The following is a 20,948-nucleotide window of genomic DNA, read 5'->3' as shown; positions in this document are numbered from 1 at the left end:
GAGTGCGTAGGCAACGGAATTTCCCAATTGGGAAATTTTTACACTCATAATTTAGCTGCGAAAAATATATCACAACGCTTTAGATCCACAAGCTATGACTGGATCGGGAAATATAATTGAAACGGAACTTGGACGATGAGTAGGTACTTGGTGAAGTGGGGCAACTTAGAACGAAGGTATATATTTAACTAAGTATCTTGTTCAAATGTGTGATATGCATTTTTTTGGGGTAATTTTGACAGTTTCTTTCGAATCATCAAGAACGTTTGGCATAAGTTACAAGATACCACCACCAAAGAAAGAACTGCAGACGGTGCTGTAGAGCTAGTTCTCCTAAGTTTGTTGTTCATATAATAAAAAAATTGGTGGAGCTCTTCTTTCAAGAGGTTACAAAATTAAGTCATGAAGTGGATATACAGAGCAGTGCTGGCATTGCTCCTCTTGGTGATAAACATCACTATAGCTGCTCCTATAAAGCGAGATGTTGTATATGTCATAGCCACTACTACTGTGGATATGCAGTATTCTCAATTTGCTGCTCTTCAGCCAACAAGTCAGATAATACCCACTCTTCCAGTTACTCCTACACCTGTTGTAACTCCATCTCCTGCTGCAACACCAAATATACCTGCAACATCTGTAGCTGAATCGACCAAAGGTGGATCATTCTGGCAACAGCTCCAGCAATTGTTAGGATTTGGAGAAAGCGATAGCTCATCTTCTGCGGTAGCTACACCAACTCCTGTTGCCCCTAATACAAATGCACCTGCGACAGTAGCCAACGGAAGAACAAATGGACAAGGACATTTAGCAACAGTGATTGACACCCAAGTTGTATATGTGACTGCAACATTGTCGTCGTCTGCTGCTACATTGCTGCCTGCAGTGTCTACAGGTGGACCATCCACTTCGGTGTCTATTTCAGTAAGTGGACCATCCACTTCGGTGTCTATTTCAGTAAGTGGACCATCCACTTCGGTGTCTATTTCAGTAAGTGGACCATCCACTTCGGTGTCTATTTCAGTAAGTGGGTCACCCACTTCGGTGCCTATTTCATTAAGTGCACCAGTGATCTCACAACCAGCTCCAGGAGGTGCAACTGCCAGTAGTACTGTGGAAACCGGTACAAGTACTAGCACTGGAGGGTCGTCTAACGGCAACAATAACAACAGCTCTTCGTCTTCATCTGGTGGAATTATTTCTATCGATGCTGCTCAAAAAGTTGCTCAAGAAGCAAAGGGAATCAGCTATTCGCCATATACAAACAGTGGTAGTTGTAAGTCTTTATCAGACGTGACTCATGATTTTCAAATCTTACAGCATTACTCTGAAATCAGATTATACAGCACTGATTGCAGTGCCATTGAAAATTTGTTACTGCTTATGACTTCGGGGCAATCTTTGTTTTTGGGTATCTACAATATTGACACCCACACCATCACTACTGGTTTGCAGACTATCAAGACAGCCGTTGAAGGCAGCTCCTTAGGCTGGAATGCTGTTAATACTATTTCTATTGGGAATGAAAGAGTCAATAATGGTTGGTCTACGCCCGCAGACATGCAAACAGCAGTGAACACAGCTAAGAGTTGGCTTAAATCAAATGCTCCTAACTATACTGGGCCAGTTGTCACTGTTGACACTCTAGTGGCTACAGTGAACAATCCTCAGTTATGCCAAGTCTCTGACTACATTGCAGTAAATTGCCACCCCTTCTGGGATGGTGGAGTGGAACCCTCTAATGCTGGTCCATGGTTACAAGAACAGATTCTGCACTTGAGATCTGTATGTGGATCTAGTAAGAGAATCTTAATTACAGAAACTGGATGGCCCACAAAGGGGGATACCTTTGGCATTTGTGTGCCCTCACAAGAAAATCAAAATTTAGCTATAAGCAGTATCAACAGTGTTTTAGCTAATGACGTATACATGTTCACCACTTATAACGACTTCTGGAAGCAACCAGGTCCAAGTAATGTGGAACAATACTGGGGAATTTATGGTAATCCTGCAACTTAACATTCCTTATTCCAATACATATAAATACCCTCCTTTACCATAGATATATATACTACTATATACTATTATATAATGATTGTTTGAATTTGTCTAAGATTATGATAACTATGTAATTACAGAATGAACTTCCTAATACAGAGAACATTGACCTTTTTGTCTCAGACTTACGTAAGCGTGGGATTTCGTCCTTAATTCGTCAAGTCAAATTTTCACCGAGAACGAACTCAAAATACAAAAACATATCCTAATGTTTTTTGGCGTTCGTACACAACACGATCGATCAATATTGACTATTGACTATTTGTGTATTAATAATAAAGCTCTATCGGAATTCGTACAGCGTTTTGGGACAGCAATAACTTAAATCCAATATGGTGCTTCTGGATAGAGAGCGTAAGAAGCTTGCCAACAGGTTAAGTCCACTTTTTGAAGGGATCTATGAATTGGTTGACAAACGAGGAAATATAGTCTCTGAAGTGTTTCAAAGATTACCATTACGTACTGGGACAGATTACTATAAAGTAATCCAACATCCTGTTTCATTGCATGGAATTAGTCGAAAGGTTAAGAAGATGGAATACGATGGAGCTCAAGATTTCATCAATGACTTGGCTCAAATAACGTGGAATGCTCGATTATATAATGTAAGAGGCTCGGAGATTTATCAAAAGGCTGTTGTATTGAATCAATACATTTTAGAGAAGGTGATACCTAAGTTGAGTTCTGATAAAACCATTCCAGGGTATCTGTATTTGTATTATCCAGATTTGGGTGTTTTACCAGAAGATGATGGTCTGGGAGGAAGTCTTAGTGAACTTGCTGAAGGAGACATTTTAAGTAGTAATGTGACTTCAGTTCAAGGTTCTCCTTCAATTACTCATGGATCACCTGATATTGGTAGAAGTTTACCAACATCTTTAGCTGCTTCTACTCAATCAACTCCGCAACCAGTTTCACAAGCAAAAATCATCAACTTTGATCTTCAAAGAAAGCATCCTGTTTATGGGAAGCAGACTTTCACTCCTAACAAATTGACTCATGAAGCTACTGGTGCAAGAAGAGGTCGTCCACCTATCATTGATAAGCCATTTGAAACTCGTATTAAGGGCATTTTAAAGCAAATGAAGAAATTACGTGATCCCAATGATCCTAATAGACCCTTAACCATGCATTTTGAGAGATTACCAGATCCCAAATCTCATGGTCAATATTTCCAATTGATCCACAATCCAATTAGTTTGAATGAAATTCGGACCAAAGTTAGATCAAGAAAATATAATACCGTTGATGAATGTATTGCCGATTTAGATTTGATGTTCCAAAATGCTAAACTGTTCTACGGTAATGATCAATATTCCCAAGTATTTAGAGATTGCCTTATGCTTGAACAGGAAGCTAACTTAATTATTCAAACGGAATTAAAAAGAAGCGAAAAGGAACTCTTGGAATCAACAACAGGTGCTTCTGATGGTATTTTGAGAACACCATTGGATTCTATTGAAATGAAAGGTTTCACATACAAAATCGGTGATTGGGTTCTTCTAAATAACCCTAATGATCCTGAAAAACCTACTGTTGGTCAAATCTATCGTCTTTGGTCAATTGAAGATGGCACTTTGTACACAAATGTGTGTTGGTATTATCGTCCAGAACAAACATGTCACAAGTTTGATAGATTATTCTATGTTAATGAAGTATGCAAAACCGCTCAATATCGTGATCATTTAGCAACAGAAATCTTAGGGCCATGTTTTGTTATATTCTTAACACGATATCAAAAGGGTGATTTACCTGAAGGATTTATTCCAACAGGTGCACCATGGTTTGTGTGTGAGTTTAGATACAATGAAACTTCACATGTGTTCAACCGTATTAGAACATGGAAAGCATGTTTACCAGATGAAGTGAGAGATCAACCAGAACCTCCAATTATACATTTGAATGAACCAAGAAAGTTAATAAAATACGACTCTCCAATCAGGCATTTGTTACCTCCTGATGCTGATATGAATATGCCAATTCCTGAACCAACACGAGATCCCAATAATAGCACTCCTCCCATAGCTGGACTGGTGTATTTAAGACCACCTGTTAGAGATGATGAATTGGGACAATATGTTTCAAGTCCTAACGTTACGCCTACTCCAGAGAATGATGATAAAATTCATAATCGTAAGGCTTATATTTTCACACCGGTTTCCCAGTTGAAGTTTGGCAGTACCACTACTCAAGCACCCAATACACCAACTATTTCAATGACACAAATTCCAAATGCCGTGGCCCCCTTGGCAGCACAAGCTGCTGATAGAAGTTATAACATTGGTGTAAAGAAATTCAAGCTGTTTGAGTTCCAACAACCACAGCAACAACAATTACAGCAGCAGCAGCAACAACAGCCACAACGGTTCCAACCTCCTATCCTGCTGCTTCACCAGCCACCGTCACAGCAAATGTTTACCCAAACACCACAAGTTACGTTACCTCATAACTCCTCGCAACGTCAACCAATGATACCAACACCTTCGATTGCTCAGCCAACTCGTACAGCTGCTGTCTCGGCGTACACTCCTCAACATTTGAACACTGCTACGTCTCGTTACTCTGTTCTTTTACCCGGAGGAGTCCTTAGCTATACCATTGAAGATGATGGAGGATTGGCCAGTTTATCGGGGAAGATCAATATAATAAAGCGTAAAGCTGGAGAAATGGAATCAGATGAAGTGGTTTGGTATAGGGCTCCACCATTATCCGTACACCGGAAGATCATTACTTCTGGTATATCTTCGTTGGGACACTCTGCCCGGTATTTATCTGTCAAAGCGAAAGGAGATGGGATGTAATATTTATATACTGATTTATACTTCCTTATAGACCTGGTTAAGTTTATAATGTTGGGGTAATGAAATATTGTATGTGATTGTGTGGATTACGTAATCATTCGATTGGTGACAATCTCAAGTGTAAATTGATACTTCAACTTGATATGAAGTAACGACTTCTGGTACTAACAAGTTTGGGATGATCATCCACCAGGAGTTAACAGTATATCTTGTCGGAAATGAGCGATACCATTGAAGGACTAAAGGGATATCGACCACAGGAGAATCGGGCAGCAGACAGCGAACACCAAATAGAAGGTGAAGCCACATTAAATTCAGGATCTAACTCGGAAATTGATCCGATTACTCTAAGAGAATTTCAAACCTATTTAAAGCAATGTAAGAAGATCGTGGCGCTTGTTGGAGCCGGGCTTTCTGTATCTTCAGGACTTCCAACCTTTAGAGGAACACAAGGACTTTGGAAGAATTATAATATAATAGATTTAGCTACACCAGATGCATTTTATATTGATCCTGGTTTGGTCTGGCAGTTCTATTCATGGCGACGGAGTCATGCACTTGAGGCAGAACCGAATGATGGTCATCGTACATTGGCCAAATTAGCACTTAATCCTAACGTTGAATTCACAACCATTACTCAAAATGTTGATGGTCTTCTGATTAGAGCAGGACATCCTAAGAAGAAGTTATATGAAATTCATGGATCACTCTTCGATTTAAAATGCACTAGTTTTATGTGTACATATGTTGATCATGATAACTTTACAGATCCATTAACCAAAGAATTGGCAGACTCGCGGTTCGAACATGTGACAGTGTTTGCGGGTGCGGGTGGAGAAGGGGATCGGGATCGACCCCCAATAGAATCTCCTCAATTTGCACCCATCAAACAAATACCTGAATCGGAACTACCACTATGTCCTTTATGTAATCTGTTACTTCGACCAGGGGTAGTATGGTTTGGAGAGTCCTTACCTCTTAAGTTAATTACAGGAGTTGATAGGTTCATAGAACAAGGAGAAAAAGTGGATTTGATCTTGGTTATAGGGACTAGTGGCACTGTGTACCCTGCCAATAGTTATGTTGATAGAGTAAGATTTAAGGGAGGAAAAGTGGCAATTTTCAACACAGATATCGAACTGCTGATAATGGCAGGGGAAGACAGAGATACTTGGGGATTTCAAGGGGATGCAGCTAAGCTTCTACCCATAGCGTTAGCTCCTTTGTTGTAAGGGAGTTGAATGAATTGAATAAATCTATAAAAAGATAGACGGGGACATGACATAGTCACAAGAAATACATCGATTATTGATGGAAGAAGTAAAATAAAAAGAATTATAGGCATCATAAGTTTAAAATCTCAGCATTATAAGTTTAAAGTTTCAGAATCATTGTCACTGCTGGTATCAGGATTGGAGTTCATCTGACTTTGTCGACCTAATAAACAGATCCCATCATCTGCTCTCACTGAATTCTTTCTGGACTTTGTGATTTTGGAGTTACTCCGACTTAACTTTGTCCCAGCAAAAATCAGGTCCATCGTAGGTAGACATGAAGTCAGTTTGTGCAATTGTCTCTTGTAGAAGGGATTCCCCACGTATTGGCTGGGTTTTGCTGGTATGGTGATAGAAAGTTGTCGTTTGAGTTTCGCTATTGTAACTGGTGAGGTACTCGTATAGTTTTGGTTGATAGTAGTATTATTACCATTGCTCTCACGCGATGAAGTCATAGACCGTGAAGAAAATGAAAACGATTTGTTTCTTCGAAAAAGGTCTACTTGATGATGATTATTGTTATTGTTATCAATATAAGTTGCTGATTTTTGTTCGCGTTGAGTTTCCCCTTGTGGTGGTTCAAATTCCATCTTTACTTCTGGCTCATATTTATCCTCAGCAATATTCATGTTGACCTTTGGAGTGGAAAACGTAGGAGTATCCTCCATTAATGGTGACGACAATTCTAGCCGGGTATTGAAGTCTTGGTATGTTATAAACACAGATGCATTCATTGACTGTTGTTGTTGTTGTTGTTCATCGGGAATCTCCTCCGAGCACTGGTTAAAAAGAATCGGAGACGATAAGATTTGGTTGTAGCTTTCGCTATAACGTTTATCGAATTCCTCTAGTGAATCGGCTATAGAGCCTCCAGTGCCCGTGGCAGCATCCATTTAGAACAGAGAACTTGGTTAGAAAAGGAGGAAACAGAGGAAGATGTGTTTAAAAATAGGAGACACTAATACTAACCCACCTACCACTGTGAAAAAAAAATGCTGTGTGAGTTTATGGTACAATAGTTGTATGTAGTACTGTGTAAATAAATATGGTATAGTCCGACTGCAACTATTATCGCACTAATTAGACTGCCACTAGTAGTAATAATGGATAGGATTAAACAATCAGTTCTGTAATGGGAATAGTAGCGGAAAACCAGAAACAATATAAATATAGATATATATGTTTATGTATATGTATGTGTATATATGTCTGTAGTGATGTATGTATGTATGTAGTGGCGCATGACAGTACTTCCATACCTATATGGCTTATCGATATATCCTCCACTTATTACTAGCCTCCTTATCCCAAATAGTGGCATTGTCAAAGTGTAAAGTCGTGCCCCAACTGATACTTCATCTAACACCTTTCAATAGGAAACCAGAAAACTATAAACTGTCATTTTTCTACACCCATGTCACAAAATGGCCTTATTCAGGTCTAGAAACGATATTATCCGGTAGTATATGCAAAGATGTTCCATCAATGGTGATTTCTTCTACTGCGGTTGCATAATGTATGCTGCTAAACTAGCCCGTCACTCCATCCAAATAGAAAGTGACGGCTTGACCGTCCATAGAACGTACGTACTACACCGCTTTAAATTTTTCAGTGTCCTTTTCGACGCAATCGTTGCTGTTGCGGTGAAAACATCCTGCTCCGTGACGTGCAGGTCATTGTGCCAAATGCTTATTGTGGAGATAATCACCGGGAAAACTTTAGACTCTCTATTGCTTGAAGTCCCTTGGTGACTCCTTGAAATCTCCCTTTTGATTATGGCCCAAAAGGTCCATGTTCTAGCTGAGATTCGGTTCGGAAACTCTAGACCGCGCACCCGGAGTGCTCAATCGCATATGGCTGTACCAAATGGCTGCACCACAAATGGATAAGCCATCGCAAGTAGATATATACTGCAAATGCATTTACCACAAATGGCTGTATCTTTTGCTACTTATGGTTTAGTTGAGGAAAGTTTCCCCCATGTATGAAGATCCTTACTTCTTGTGTTATCTGCACTAATTCTAGAACGTATTTCAATCTTTCTTTAAGTGCCTTCCAACTCCTCCACCTTAGTATTTGAGTCGCTTTACCTCGTGCTTTGTATCCTTCATGTGCATCCCTTCCGTGTTTCTTATTGTTTCAAAATCTGGACTGTTTTATATCGAAATCTATCATCTGAAACAACCCTGCAAGGTGCATCTGATTGATCGTGATCACAGTCATTCATACTTCATGATGAAGGTAACCTGTAATAATATATACTCAAACTCCTTTGAAAATAGCTTCATCGTACTGGTCTAGGCCAAGCTTTCCGTTCTCCGCCTTTGTTTGTGGGAGCCCTAACGCAATATTGCTTTCAAGTAATACCTGGTTCGCGACCCAAAGTCGTCTCTGTTTACGGGCTCGTTGTGCTAGCCCATCCTGGACCATTTTGTTGATCTTGACTGAAACGGCCAATCTCTTAGATAACCGTTCGTGAAGTACCTTTAACTCTTCAACATCTTCAATTGCATCGATATCAGTTTCTAAATCGTCTCCTTCAAGTATGGAACGAGATTCGGCTGCTCTTTTACGCATCCGATCCTCGACATTTTCAGGTATTGGGCACTTTGGTACCGGATTTTGGTCAGGAGGATCTAATTGATCTACAGCATCAGCAACTGCTGTCTCTTCTTCCTCTAATAATGCCTTGTATCTGAAATACGCAGTTTCATATTGTTTTGTATCCAAGGGAAGGGTTTTGACCAAATCTCCTACATTGTAATCAGCCTTTTCCAAGGGGTCTCGCAATGTTTCAAGAAATGTAGAAGAATTCCACCATGGTTTGCGTAAACTGTGTAACTTATTGTTCAATTCCAAATAACTGGCTTCCGTCATTTCTTCGGCATTATCCAAAAAAGTACCCAACTTATTCTTCCGAGCCCTGTCCTTGATCAATACTAATGCATCCTTTGTAGGATGAAGATCATGTACCGCCTTAACATGTTTGGCCAAGGCATCACTTCTAGTAAAGTGCTTCTCACATTCAGGTATGGGACAAAAGTACGGCTTCTCGCCAGTATGAGTTCTGCAATGCGATAATAGGGCAAATCTTGAAGGCTGGTCAACTCCAAACCTTGTACATCCTTCCCATTGACATGTATATTTGAAGTGATGTTGGAGATAACTGGGCATAGTAGTCAAATAAGCCAAATGAACTGTGTTCAAATGACTTACTAAACTGGGCATAGATTCATGATCTGGATCAGTACAATCAGCCCATTTACATCTCAAATCTTCCCTTGATACACTGGAGTCTGTTTTCTTTGTCTTGTCACTGCCTTTCGCTTTTGATTTCGGCTTGAGTGCAATTTCAGGAACTGTTTCTGTTGATTCAGTTTCCGATTCCGATTCTGACTCAGGTCCACCCTGTGTCAATTCCTGATGCTCTGGGTCCCCATTAGACGTAGGCTCGGGCTCTACTAAGTTAAGAATGCTACTCATTTCAACCGCTGATGTCTACGGAAAGGAGATGGCTATGTCGGTGGAGTTTGCTTTTTAGCATTAGTCGCGAATTTGCATTGACATTTACAACGAATAAATATACTGAAATATACCGCGACGGAAGTAAACTACAGACTGGTGCAATTATACGTATATATATTTATTAAAAATCTATATTAACTAAGTTAGACCAAATCTTCATCCAAACGAGCAGCAGGATTGGTTTCAATGAAGTCTAATGAAACCTTGTGTCCCAAAAGTTCTCTAATGTTAGAAACACCATATTTAATCATAGTAGGTCTTTCTAAAGATAAACCCCAACCTAAAACTCTCATGTTCTTAGGTAAACCCATTGATTCTAACATTTCTGGCCTAAACATTCCTGAGTTACCAATTTCAACCCACTTCTTTAATCCCTTGTGGTATGCAAAGATTTCCAAACTTGGTTCGGTATATGGATTGTAGGCAGCCTTGAATCTTAACCCATTGACACCCATTTTGGCAAAGAAATCTTCCATGAACCCAATCAAATCTCCCAAAGTGATGTCGTATCCAGCAATGACACCTTCAACTTGATGAAATTCAGCCAAATGTGTGGCATCAACAGCTTCATTACGGAAAACTCTATCAATGGAGAAAAGTCTTATAGGACGAGGATTCTTAGCAAGATCATGTAACATAGCAGAAGAAATAGCAGTAGTGTGGGTTCTCAAAACCATCCTAAGTGATTCAGCTTCCTTCCAAGGGTATCTGTAACCAATAGAACCATATTTCCCTTCTTGATGCACTTGCTTGATATTATTCCAGTATTCTTCGTCTTCAGGCTTACCGGCCTTGACGGGATCCTTCAAGTAGAAAGTATCTTGTAAGTCTCTGGCAGGATGTTGTTGAGGAACGAAAAGGGTATCAAAATTCCAGAATCCAGTTTCGACGTATTGGTTGGAAGGCATTTCAGTGAATCCCATGCTGAAGAAAATCTGTCTAAATTCTTCTCTAACCTTGTTTAAAGGGTGCAATGCTCCTGATTCAGGGTAAATACCTTCAGACTTGAAGTTCAAAGGCTTGAAATCAGCAGTCTTCCATGAACCACTGGAAATCATATCGGCAGTAATATCAGTTTCATAACTCTTGATTTCTAATGCAAATTGTTCACCTTTGATAACCTTGTAACCGACAATCTTAACTTGTTGAACCAACTTACGTTTCTTCAATTCTGTTAATTCCTTCTTGTCGGAAAGCTTTCCTGTTTCCTTTATCTCCTTCAATTGTGCTACCACTACATCTTCAGGCAACTGGTCCACTTTGCTGACCAACTTTTCGCCATCCTTACCTAACCATTGGTTCTTGAATGCCTTACCTTGACCCACAGCTCCAATAGCACCCAATTGGGACTTCAAATCGGAGATAGTCAACCCTTCCACTGACTTCAAAACGGCTTCCATAACACGGTACTCAGGAGAACCACCAACTAAGAATGACTCAGCTTCTGGTGTCAACACCCATTTATCTGTTTCTATCTTTGAGTATGTAATCATCTGTTTAGCTTGAAGCGAGTTCAAAGCAGCATAGATTTGAGCAGCATCGATCTTGGCAAATACAGGCACTTGCAAGGTGTTTTCAATGCTACCACTGGCATCTACCTCCTTTAATATTTGTAACTGCAAATCAGCCATTATTGATGTATTAAAGTAGAGTGTATTTTATCTTGACCTTTTGGTATGTTTAACTTATCTGAAAATTTTTTTACCATTTGGTGATAATGTGTGTACCCTAAATTACGTCGGTTCCGGCGTATAATTGATACCGCCATGTGGGGAATGCTACATTTCTGTCTTGAGTTCCGAGGGTATTTCCGGTTACGTTTTTTCATTCAAACGAACGTTAACGAAACCCCATTATATTTAATGCGATGAGATGAACAATCATTGAATCACAACTAATTCTTACCGTTAACCTTACCGAAAAGTCTTTTATTATTAAGCTACTTAAATATGGGTTCGCCTGCCACCTCCGAAACAGGAACGGATTCTCTTGTGTCTGAGTATCGTGACGATGAAGAACAGCAATCGGTAACCCTTGAAGGCTTGTTTGGTCAATTGTCCCGTGAATCCCATCGGATAAATCAAAACGGATCAAGTCAATCTCCTGAAAATAGCTTTTCAAGAATCCAAAACTCTATATCAAAATTGCCTAAGCTTGAGAGCCAATTAGAAAATAAGCTCACTCAAGAACTGAATAAGAAACTAGCATCGGCTTCTAAAAGAGACATCGTTCGGATAAATGACCCCATTTCCAGCAAAAAAATAGACACTACAATTAAGGAAGATAGCGGATCCAAGTGGTTTAATATGCCACAGCCAGAGATGACCGCAGAAATAAAAAGAGATCTTAAAATTATACAACAAAGAGCAGCATTAGATCCTAAAAGACATTATAAAAGAGATAAATGGCAAGTGCCCAAATATTTACAAATGGGAACAGTGGTGGGAGGACCCACTGATCATTTCAATAAGTTAACCCGGAAACAAAGAGGTACAACTTTAGCGGAAGAATTATTACATGATGACACCACTACCAAGTACTTCAAGAGAAAGTATCTGGAAATCCAAGTTAAAAAAACTAGTGGTCGTAAAGCTCACTATAAGAAGGTCAAGGAGATGAGAAAGAAGTATTAAAACAAATTGGGGATATTTTAATAAATAATAATAATAGTTAATACATATGCATTTAGATATTGGTTGATCCGAAAATTGCCATCAATTTAAGCATATGCATTCATGTGCACTTATAGTAATTGCAATTATCGGAATAACTTATACTTCGTAAAATCAATTTCCCGGATAAACTTATAATAATTATTTGCGTGCGCTAATATACAATATATAGGTCTATACATATACGTATATACCAACCCTTCCATCTCTATCAGTTCTCTTCCAAGCCTGCTCGTTTGAAAACGTCCAGTCTAACCATTTCCCAAATAGACTGCTTCTCATCTTTGGACAATTTTGCTTTACGGTTTTCCAATTTTAATTGACGTTTGATATCGTCCACCTTCACCTTGTATTCATGAGCAGTGGTGGCAGCTGCTGCAAGATTTATCAAGTAATTCCTCACAGCTATTTCCTTATATTTAAACTTGAGAGTCGCCAGATTATGAGGTGCAAGAATGGGACTCAACATGTTGGACGAAGATGCCCTGGGTTCATTGATTTGTAGGAGACGAGATTGCTTTACACTAATCTCGGCCACAGACTTCTTGAATGCAACATCCAAGTTGTGCTCGGAGTATAAACTTGAATTGTAAAGGATATGAATGAACTCTTTGTCAGAAATGTGTGGCTGTATAAGCACAATCTGACACAATTGTGCCAAATCCCCAATCAACTGTGGGAGGGAGTTTTGGGCATATGAGAAGTCGGGTATCGACAGTATCATAGGAAGTTGGTTGAGCATAAGTTTACATCTCGTAACGTTCAAGTTCCAATCAACCAATGATTCAGGAGCATTTTGAAATTGTAAGGCTGAACCAAGAGAAATCTTGTAGAACTCGTCTTCATCGAATTCTTCGTTAATAGGAGTTGAAGCTCCAGATCGAGGCAGGTGAGGAGTGGACACCAGTCGCATTCCAAATGGTTGTTGTATCAGTGGGAATTTAGGTGACATTTGAAGTTGTAATGACTGAGATTGCTGTTGTTGTTGTACAGTTCTATCTAAGTACTTCTGATGATAGAACTTCTCATGCAAGGCTATGTCGTTGACCAACTGTTCCACGGTCGTTGAGATCGGTTCCGAGTCCTCGGGAATGGTCGCAGTGCTGCTGGAGTATATGGATGGTGCGGACCGTACAGATCGCTTGGAGAATACTGAGCTTGTTGAGGATCGATGGGAGTGCTTGTTGGATGATGCTTGGGATGCACGTGAAGTATTAGCTAAAGATGGTGCTGATCTGACTGAAGCTGCGGATGAATGTGTGCTGGCTATATCGATGTTATTCTCTTTACCAGAGATATTTTTGAGTTGATTTGCACCTAATTTTTGTTGTAACTGTTGATAGATAGCACTTCTAGCAGAATCCTTGAAATGGGAAGGTGCGTTCCCGTTGGGATGTGCGTGGCCACCATACATCATTTGGAAGGCGTTTGTATTATGGAACTAAGCTACCTAACGTTGGAAGATGTTGATGGAAAACAATAACCGAAGGCTAATAGTAGTAGGAAAGCTTTATCAAATCGATACTGAGCCGGTGACTCTACTATTCCACTATGGTGTTAAAGTGAATTTTGACAAAGGAAGATTATATGAATAGGTTAATGAGTTTATTCTTTCAACTTCCCCTTTAAAAATTCGCAGATACCTTTACCGACCCTCAAATACGGATGTTTGGTCGAAATTACCAAAAAAGCTTCAATTCTTAGATTTTGAATATAAGGAAGAATATAGTCTTTCCGTTTACTTTATAAAAGAATAAAAGGATAAATAAAAAGAAGAGACGAAGAAATGTGGTTTTAGTCCGTTTTTTTTTCCTACGCTTGATAAATCCACATTTATTTTTTTGGCCTCGTTTTATGTCTTGAGCACATCAGGTAATTTTCCTTGCCGTCCTTCATACACCTTATTGTTACTTGAAAGTCGGGCACCGTCCGGGGCTAGTTTTTCCAGAAGTTTAATGTCGGGTGATGTGTGACTGCATGTAAACTAAATGGTACCCCACTCCTTCTGTTGTCTGGGGTATGCGAGTCACGTGGAGCCTTTGGTTCTACCTTAAAAATCCTACTATGGTTATGGAATATATATGATAAAGGGTGTGAAATTCAACTGCAGTAAAACTTCCATGTGACTATCAACATTTGATTAATGTGGTACGAGTATATTTACTGTACTGTCTTGTCATTTAGTGTCTACTTTTATTTTTTATGGTGCATGGCATTACAATGCTAATTGCTGCATCCTTTGTTAAAATGGTGTTTTTATCCGGTTACATGACTTCGGGAACACCATAAATATTATCCTCGCTGACGACTTGGTAACTAGTTTCTGGGGGGTGTTGCTGTAACATCACTAATAGAGGCATAATTTTTCCGGCAGACGGCTGTGATTGGGAAGCCTCCTGTTCCAACTTGCACAGGTTTCTAGGGTCCCCTAAACATTCCGAAGATAGTTTAATCTTTCGAAACCAACTACGCTAACCATGACCCGTCTCAAATTTTATCATTCATCCATGATCACACACTTCTAGCGCCATTATGTCGCATAAGCCAAACTTTTAAAAGAGTTTTGAGTCGTAGATAGTGATAGGAAGTTGTTTTTTTTTCCGAGATTTTTCTAAGCCACATTCGGGGAAACTAGGAGACATTGAAATTGTCGGATTTCGGAAAAAATTACTACGCAAGTAAAATTAAAATACACAAATTTTGCAAGAGGACCACCAAATACAGAATCATTAGGCATTCTTAGTCTAATTTGGGGTTGTCTGGCACATATTGGCGAAGAATTGAGGGGGGAACTTTTCATCGGAAAAACATTTCGGACAATCAGCTTGGTTGAAAGGGTTTGCTCCAATTTTTCAATACTTCTAATCCGAATCGTCATTCGCTTATTCTTGTTGATTAAAGGTATTAGTGGGGTATCTGTTCGAATAACCATGAAAATAGCACGGCACATGGCTAAATAGACCCCCAAATTTACTTAATTGTTCCGAAAACTCTCCTGTATGTAATGATGTTGGTGCTTCGGAAAAAAGTGCACCTCCAAAATATACTTTGCGGACGCTGAACTTTTCCATTTTAAGCTTGTTCAAAAGAAATTTTCCCGACATTGAACACAAGGTGTCAAGTCTAAGCCCATTATTGATTTTTAGTTTAGTGGGGCTATAATTAAAGTATCGGAGTAATCTCCCCCAATTTCTTTAAACCCCACCCTGCTCCAACTTTTAGCCTGGTACCCCGGATTCAACTTTCCATTGTCTTTCGATAAATTTTCATGAAATTCTCGGAATATATTAGTACGGCACTCGTTAACACATCGTAAAGGAAGAGAAACGCCAATACAAATCTACGGTATTGGTGTAAAGTGAATTTGTATCTCTAAAAGTAATCTGCTAAGATGATTCTGTTCAAAAGACCTACATTATCATTAGAATCGTACTTAAAAAGTCAAACTGTGACGATCTCAACAGATCTTCACAATTAGAACATTTTTATACATCTTTTCAGTGTCCCTACTTTCTTTTACTATCCGTATCACTTTAAGTTGTTCCTATGGATTTAGGGTATTCACTGCAACTGTAACTCTTTTTTGGTGCCGGAGACATAAGCCTACGAGAAACTATGTACGAATAACTAATCAGCGGAACAGTCAAAAAGTTTCTTTGTAATCTAAAAGCCAGGAAAGAACGTCGGAACGTTAATTCTTCTGCGAAACATAGACATTTCATGCAAAACTGTATTATGGACAGAGTAAATCCGTATACCGCTGAAGATACTGGTGCTTATCATCTACACTGAAAGGCCCGAAGGTCCTCAATAAGAATGATACTTCAATGCAACTTGTTATTGACTAGCGCGTTGGCACATTTTTACGATTAGCCCGCTTTTCAATAATAACATTGGCGGATACTTTCAAGCTACTTCAAGTGACAAACTATAGATCCCAGTTAGCGTCACTAGGAATAGCCAAATTAGACCTACCCCACTAAACCCTTATCAAGGCAATGTATTTATTGAAGGTACTTCCACTGTACTCAGCCATAGCATAACCCAATTGTTTAAAGTGCTGAAGCTATGAGAGAACCAACGAAATCAACCACTGAAATGACTCTTGCTACATGTCATATCTGTACTCGTCGTGACCTTTTTCAAACCTATAAAAGAAATGATGAAGTAAGGAAGTATAGTATGATGATTCCGGCGTGATTCGACCGCTTGCATCCAATCTTCGCATGCCATACCATTCGTTTTCGTGTTCTATATGTGATATTAAGTCGCATGGGACCACCTGATAAAACAACACAGTATGCCCCCCAATACACATGAAACTGAATGGAACTCTACAGACTATAACTATTGATAATGATGACCATTTTGGGTTACTAATTATATTAGGTACGTTGCGTTCTATAAGAATCATATGGTTATAAACTTGAAAATTACTGTTTTTCAATATGGTCGTGCTCTAACCACAAATCATTTCCTAAAGTTTAAAAGTTTCTTAACTAATTCAAGCATCTGTAAATACGACATTGATATCCAAACCATCAACACCAAACTAATTAATTAACCTCTAAGGTCAATTCAATCGCACAGCGAACATGTCTGTTCTTGAGGAGCAGATCTCCGACACTGTTGGATTTAAGTTATGCACCAAAGAGGAGGGCATTGCTGTTTTCTCACAAGCCATCGAATTGGATCCAGTAAGAGATAAACAATTGAGTCTTTTAGCAGTGGGTAACCTCACAGGTAAAATAGCACTTTCCAATGTGACTAGTATCAAGATTGGTAAGACTAGTCAATTCCATCCCAAAGAACAAGAAGAAGACGTCGACGAGTTAGATATAGGCTCTTTGAAGGTTGTGCATGGTTCTGGTAAAATCAGGGAGGTTAAATTTAACGCCACAGAGAAAAGGTTATGGGTCCTAGAAGACGACAAATTGGCATATATTTCATTAAAGAATGATCTTGAAGAAACGAAGTTGGAATTAGAATATACAAGATTCACCGAGATTAGTAGCATTCTTCCTCACCCTATAATATCGGGTCACTTGGCCTTCGTAACCAATGATAATGTATTGCACGTGTTGCCTAATTGTGAAGAGGGAAACTCAATAGAAGTTTTACAAGATGTCCGTTGTTTTGCATGGGCCATGGATGGGAAGTCACTTGTCGCTATGAAGAACTCAAACGAGATCTATGTGTTCAATGTTGATGGTGAGAAGAAGAATGCCTTGACTGTAGACACTTCGGTTGCATCTGACCTCGATTTAAATGTTGATACTCTTGTCCCCTGCTCTATACAATCGTTGTCTAATGATAAATGGCTTGTCGTGTACGATGGAGAAGATGCTTCTCCAGATGATCACCATATAGCCTCTTTTGTGGTAACTACGAGTGGTGAACCTGAAACAACAACAACAACAACAACAACAATAGCAGCAGAGATTCTTTTACCGGGATTTGACTCTCAGAGATGTACCAGTTACTATTCACAATCTTTACCTAACTGGTCGCAGAACTATCCTAGTCTAGCTTTAGCTACATCTTCCCTTGCCACAGAAATTGTTGTGCTTAATATGGGAATTAAGGCTCTGTTTATTACTCCAGATGAAGATTTATACCGTACAATATTCCCCATGAACGATACAACTGAGGAAGACACCAATGCTCTTGGTTTTGCAGTTGACTTAACTGGCACACATCTCAAGGTTATCCAACCTTGGGCAGGTTTGGATGAAGCAGTTGGTGTTTTGCCTATAGCCTGGGTATTATTAGACACAGGTCGTTTAAGTGGGTGGTATCTTGTCGATAAGCAAGGTATACAAAATCTGCAATTGAGCTTATTAGGAACACTCGGGAGCCATGAAAAGGAGGTTATATCCGGTGATTTGGAATCAGAAAACAGTGATGTTGAGCTTGGAAGGAAGAATAGTAATCCTTTTGCATCCTCAGCCTCGGAAGCAAATCCATTTGCACCCTCCAAAACGTCTCCTTTTGGAACCATCTCTACCGAAGGCAATCCCTTTGCCTCAGGGTTTGGTAAAACCTCTGCACTGGATTCTTTGAAGGACGCAAGCGCTAGCTCAGCTATGTCAACTTCTGGCTTTGGCCAAAGCGGTTTCGGTTCATCCGGGTTTAATAATGCTGGAACTACTTCAGCTTTTGGCCTGAGTGGATTTGGTTCCACTAGCTTTGGGGCTTCGTCAACCTCTTCTGCTTTTGGAAAGACGAGTTTTGGCGATCTTAATACTGCATCAAAGTCTAATGCAAATTCTTCAACAACTACCACCACATTTGGTCAGCCAGGCTTGGTGGGTTCATCCTTTGGTCAAACGAGTTTTGAATCAACTGGAAACCAGAACCCATCAGGGTTTAAATCATCTACAACCACGCATTCTGGATTTGCCAAATTCAGCAACCTGAGTGTAACTCCATCAAGTGATTCCCCTTTCGCTGCGCTCAATGGCTCATCGACAGATTCAACAAAGAAGCATTCACCATTTGGTAGCTTGGGAGACTCTGAAAAGAAATCTTTGCCTTTTGGTAGCTTGGGAGACTCTGAAAAGAAATCTTCACCATTTGGAAGTTTAGGAGATTCTGCAAAGAAGGATTCACCATTTGGTAGCTTGGGAGACTCTGAAAAGAAATCTTCACCATTTGGAAGTTTAGGAGATTCTGCAAAGAAGGATTCACCATTTGGTAGCTTGGGAGACTCTGAAAAGAAATCTTCGCCTTTTGGAGGCTTGGGTGGCTCTGCAAAGAAGGATTCACCATTTGGTAGCTTGGGAGACTCTGAAAAGAAATCTTCGCCTTTTGGAGGCTTGGGTGGCTCTGCAAAGAAGGATTCACCATTTGGTAGCTTGGGAGACTCTGAAAAGAAATCTTCGCCTTTTGGAGGCTTGGGTGGCTCTGCAAAGAAGGATTCACCATTTGGTAGCTTGGGAGACTCTGCAAAGAAGGATTCACCATTTGGTAGCTTGGGAGACTCTGAAAAGAAATCTTCGCCTTTTGGAGGCTTGGGAGACTCTGAAAAGAAATCCTCGCCTTTTGGAAGCTTAGGAGACTCTGAAAAGAAACCCTCACCTTTTGATACTATGAAGAAAGATTTAATAATTGAAACTCTGGAAGTATCTACAAAGGAGAGCTCACCAGTTGATGAGCCTGGGTCCACAATCTCGACCAATTCTCCTTCAAACAATCAAAATGCTAACTCCAATGGCTCAACACCTTATGCTGTACCTGTTGACGCAGCCCTGGAAGTTGGAGTCGAATCAGGAAATGAATCGCTGATAGGAATAGAAGTAGTTCCAACTGGTTCATCTATGAACTTTCTCAAAAAAGAAGCTGATTCGTTAGAGGATGGGCATAACAGTAAAAGCATGGGTTCTCCAGGTAATCCTAAAGGATTTATCACTAAGAATCAATTTACTATGAGGAATTCAAGTCAAAATTTGTCAAGCTTTTCTGTAAGTCTGGTAAAGTCTGGAGATTTTGAAAATACTCATCCCAATATACAAATTGAGCTCTTAGCAGGAGCATCTGATAAGAAGGAAGGGTATATTGAAAGTCTTGATGAGAGCGAAATATCTGCAGAAGAACCACCTGAGGAGACGGAATCGAGTTCCGTAACCGATTCCGTTCAAGAACCATTTGAAGTGCTTGGAGAACCAACCCTTGACGTTGAAGAAGATTCAGATGGCTCTATTGAGGAGACAAGTGAGTTTGAAAAGATCCGCTTTAGTGGGCCTAGACCACCAGTTTCCTACAGTCGTTATGACGGACCAACTAAAGAATTACCTAGAAGCAATAATGAGATCTATGATATGATGGTTCAAATATACAACCATACTGAAGGGCAATTAAAGGTTTTGCACATGAACACCAGAAGTTTTGAAAAGTTTGTTAAGAGTAATGAACAAAAGGATTACTCAGATAATTTTAGCAAAGACTTGGCGTCGTGGAGATTAGCATGGTGTGAAATGTTCCAAGAGATTCTTATAGACTTTTCCTCTGAAGTTTATGATCTTGCGACGATCTTGAAAGCGCAATTGACGAAATCTGAAAAGGTGAAAAAAAATGCCAATGAGCTTCGTAAGGGGGTAGAAGAGATTCAAAAGATGTTGGCATTCATTGCAAAGTTCCAAGCGGAGAAGAATGAAGAAGTTTTAAAGAAGATGGAATTAGATTTAGGTAGTCAGAAACTTCAAAGAAGCTTACGAACAAAGCTTTCAAATGTGGAACAACAATATGAAAAGTTAATTGCATTGATGATGCCACTCAAGACCAGATTCTCCGATCCACAGAATATGATATTTAATATAAACAAGGCCATTCTTCGTCTTCAGTCAAATGTGGTCAAATGTGAAGGGAGGTTTTTGAATCTTGAACGTCTCAATTCATCCACCAGCAAAGCTACTCAAAAACTCGTTGATTATACCCCGCTCACACAGGAATCAAAGGCGGATGATTCAAGACTATCTCAATGGGATTACGGGTTAGTTGAAGTATGTCAGAAACCAGCACTTTTTGAATAAGTACATATAAGTATACTTACGGTTGATAAAGTTCTGAGAATCGTGGTTTTGTGTAATTTCGCACGACATACAAAACCAAAATGTAAA

General features: G+C 39.6%; 9 protein-coding genes across 9 annotated transcripts; 5 read left to right on the top strand and 4 right to left on the bottom strand.

Moving 5' to 3' along the window:
• Window positions 1–135: 135 nt before the first annotated feature.
• Window positions 136–2,019, top strand: SCW4 (Scw4p; the record flags this gene model as incomplete). Its single annotated transcript, XM_043190875.1, has 2 exons — window positions 136–143; window positions 420–2,019. 2 exons carry the CDS (start codon window positions 136–138, stop codon window positions 2,017–2,019), a joined length of 1,608 nt encoding a protein of 535 aa, XP_043051552.1.
• A 371-nt stretch (window positions 2,020–2,390) lies between these two features.
• Window positions 2,391–4,859, top strand: KQ657_000012 (uncharacterized protein; the record flags this gene model as incomplete). The annotated part of the gene is made up of 1 exon (XM_043190874.1): window positions 2,391–4,859. The coding sequence occupies one exon, from the start codon at window positions 2,391–2,393 to the stop codon at window positions 4,857–4,859; it is 2,469 nt and encodes an 822-aa protein (XP_043051551.1).
• Window positions 4,860–5,077: 218 nt separating this feature from the next.
• Window positions 5,078–6,091, top strand: KQ657_000011 (uncharacterized protein; the record flags this gene model as incomplete). The annotated part of the gene is made up of 1 exon (XM_043190873.1): window positions 5,078–6,091. The coding sequence occupies one exon, from the start codon at window positions 5,078–5,080 to the stop codon at window positions 6,089–6,091; it is 1,014 nt and encodes a 337-aa protein (XP_043051550.1).
• A 134-nt stretch (window positions 6,092–6,225) lies between these two features.
• On the bottom strand, window positions 6,226–7,026 carry KQ657_000010 (uncharacterized protein; the record flags this gene model as incomplete). Its single annotated transcript, XM_043190872.1, has 1 exon — window positions 6,226–7,026. One exon carries the CDS (start codon window positions 7,024–7,026, stop codon window positions 6,226–6,228), a length of 801 nt encoding a protein of 266 aa, XP_043051549.1.
• Window positions 7,027–8,395: 1,369 nt separating this feature from the next.
• On the bottom strand, window positions 8,396–9,616 carry KQ657_000009 (uncharacterized protein; the record flags this gene model as incomplete). Its single annotated transcript, XM_043190871.1, has 1 exon — window positions 8,396–9,616. One exon carries the CDS (start codon window positions 9,614–9,616, stop codon window positions 8,396–8,398), a length of 1,221 nt encoding a protein of 406 aa, XP_043051548.1.
• Window positions 9,617–9,801: 185 nt separating this feature from the next.
• On the bottom strand, window positions 9,802–11,289 carry FRS2 (phenylalanine--tRNA ligase subunit alpha; the record flags this gene model as incomplete). The annotated part of the gene is made up of 1 exon (XM_043190870.1): window positions 9,802–11,289. The coding sequence occupies one exon, from the start codon at window positions 11,287–11,289 to the stop codon at window positions 9,802–9,804; it is 1,488 nt and encodes a 495-aa protein (XP_043051547.1).
• Window positions 11,290–11,607: 318 nt separating this feature from the next.
• Window positions 11,608–12,291, top strand: KQ657_000007 (uncharacterized protein; the record flags this gene model as incomplete). The annotated part of the gene is made up of 1 exon (XM_043190869.1): window positions 11,608–12,291. The coding sequence occupies one exon, from the start codon at window positions 11,608–11,610 to the stop codon at window positions 12,289–12,291; it is 684 nt and encodes a 227-aa protein (XP_043051546.1).
• A 250-nt stretch (window positions 12,292–12,541) lies between these two features.
• STD1 (Std1p) lies at window positions 12,542–13,747 on the bottom strand (the record flags this gene model as incomplete). The annotated part of the gene is made up of 1 exon (XM_043190868.1): window positions 12,542–13,747. The coding sequence occupies one exon, from the start codon at window positions 13,745–13,747 to the stop codon at window positions 12,542–12,544; it is 1,206 nt and encodes a 401-aa protein (XP_043051545.1).
• A 3,178-nt stretch (window positions 13,748–16,925) lies between these two features.
• Window positions 16,926–20,861, top strand: NUP159 (FG-nucleoporin; the record flags this gene model as incomplete). Its single annotated transcript, XM_043190867.1, has 3 exons — window positions 16,926–18,418; window positions 18,687–18,697; window positions 19,390–20,861. 3 exons carry the CDS (start codon window positions 16,926–16,928, stop codon window positions 20,859–20,861), a joined length of 2,976 nt encoding a protein of 991 aa, XP_043051544.1.
• Window positions 20,862–20,948: the final 87 nt, after the last annotated feature.

This window comes from Scheffersomyces spartinae (genome assembly GCF_019049425.1).
Source record: "Scheffersomyces spartinae strain ARV_011 chromosome Unknown scaffold_1, whole genome shotgun sequence".
In the NCBI taxonomy this organism is placed as follows: Eukaryota; Fungi; Ascomycota; class Pichiomycetes; order Serinales; family Debaryomycetaceae; genus Lizanozyma; species Lizanozyma spartinae.
This window is presented reverse-complemented; position numbering and strand designations above follow the sequence as displayed.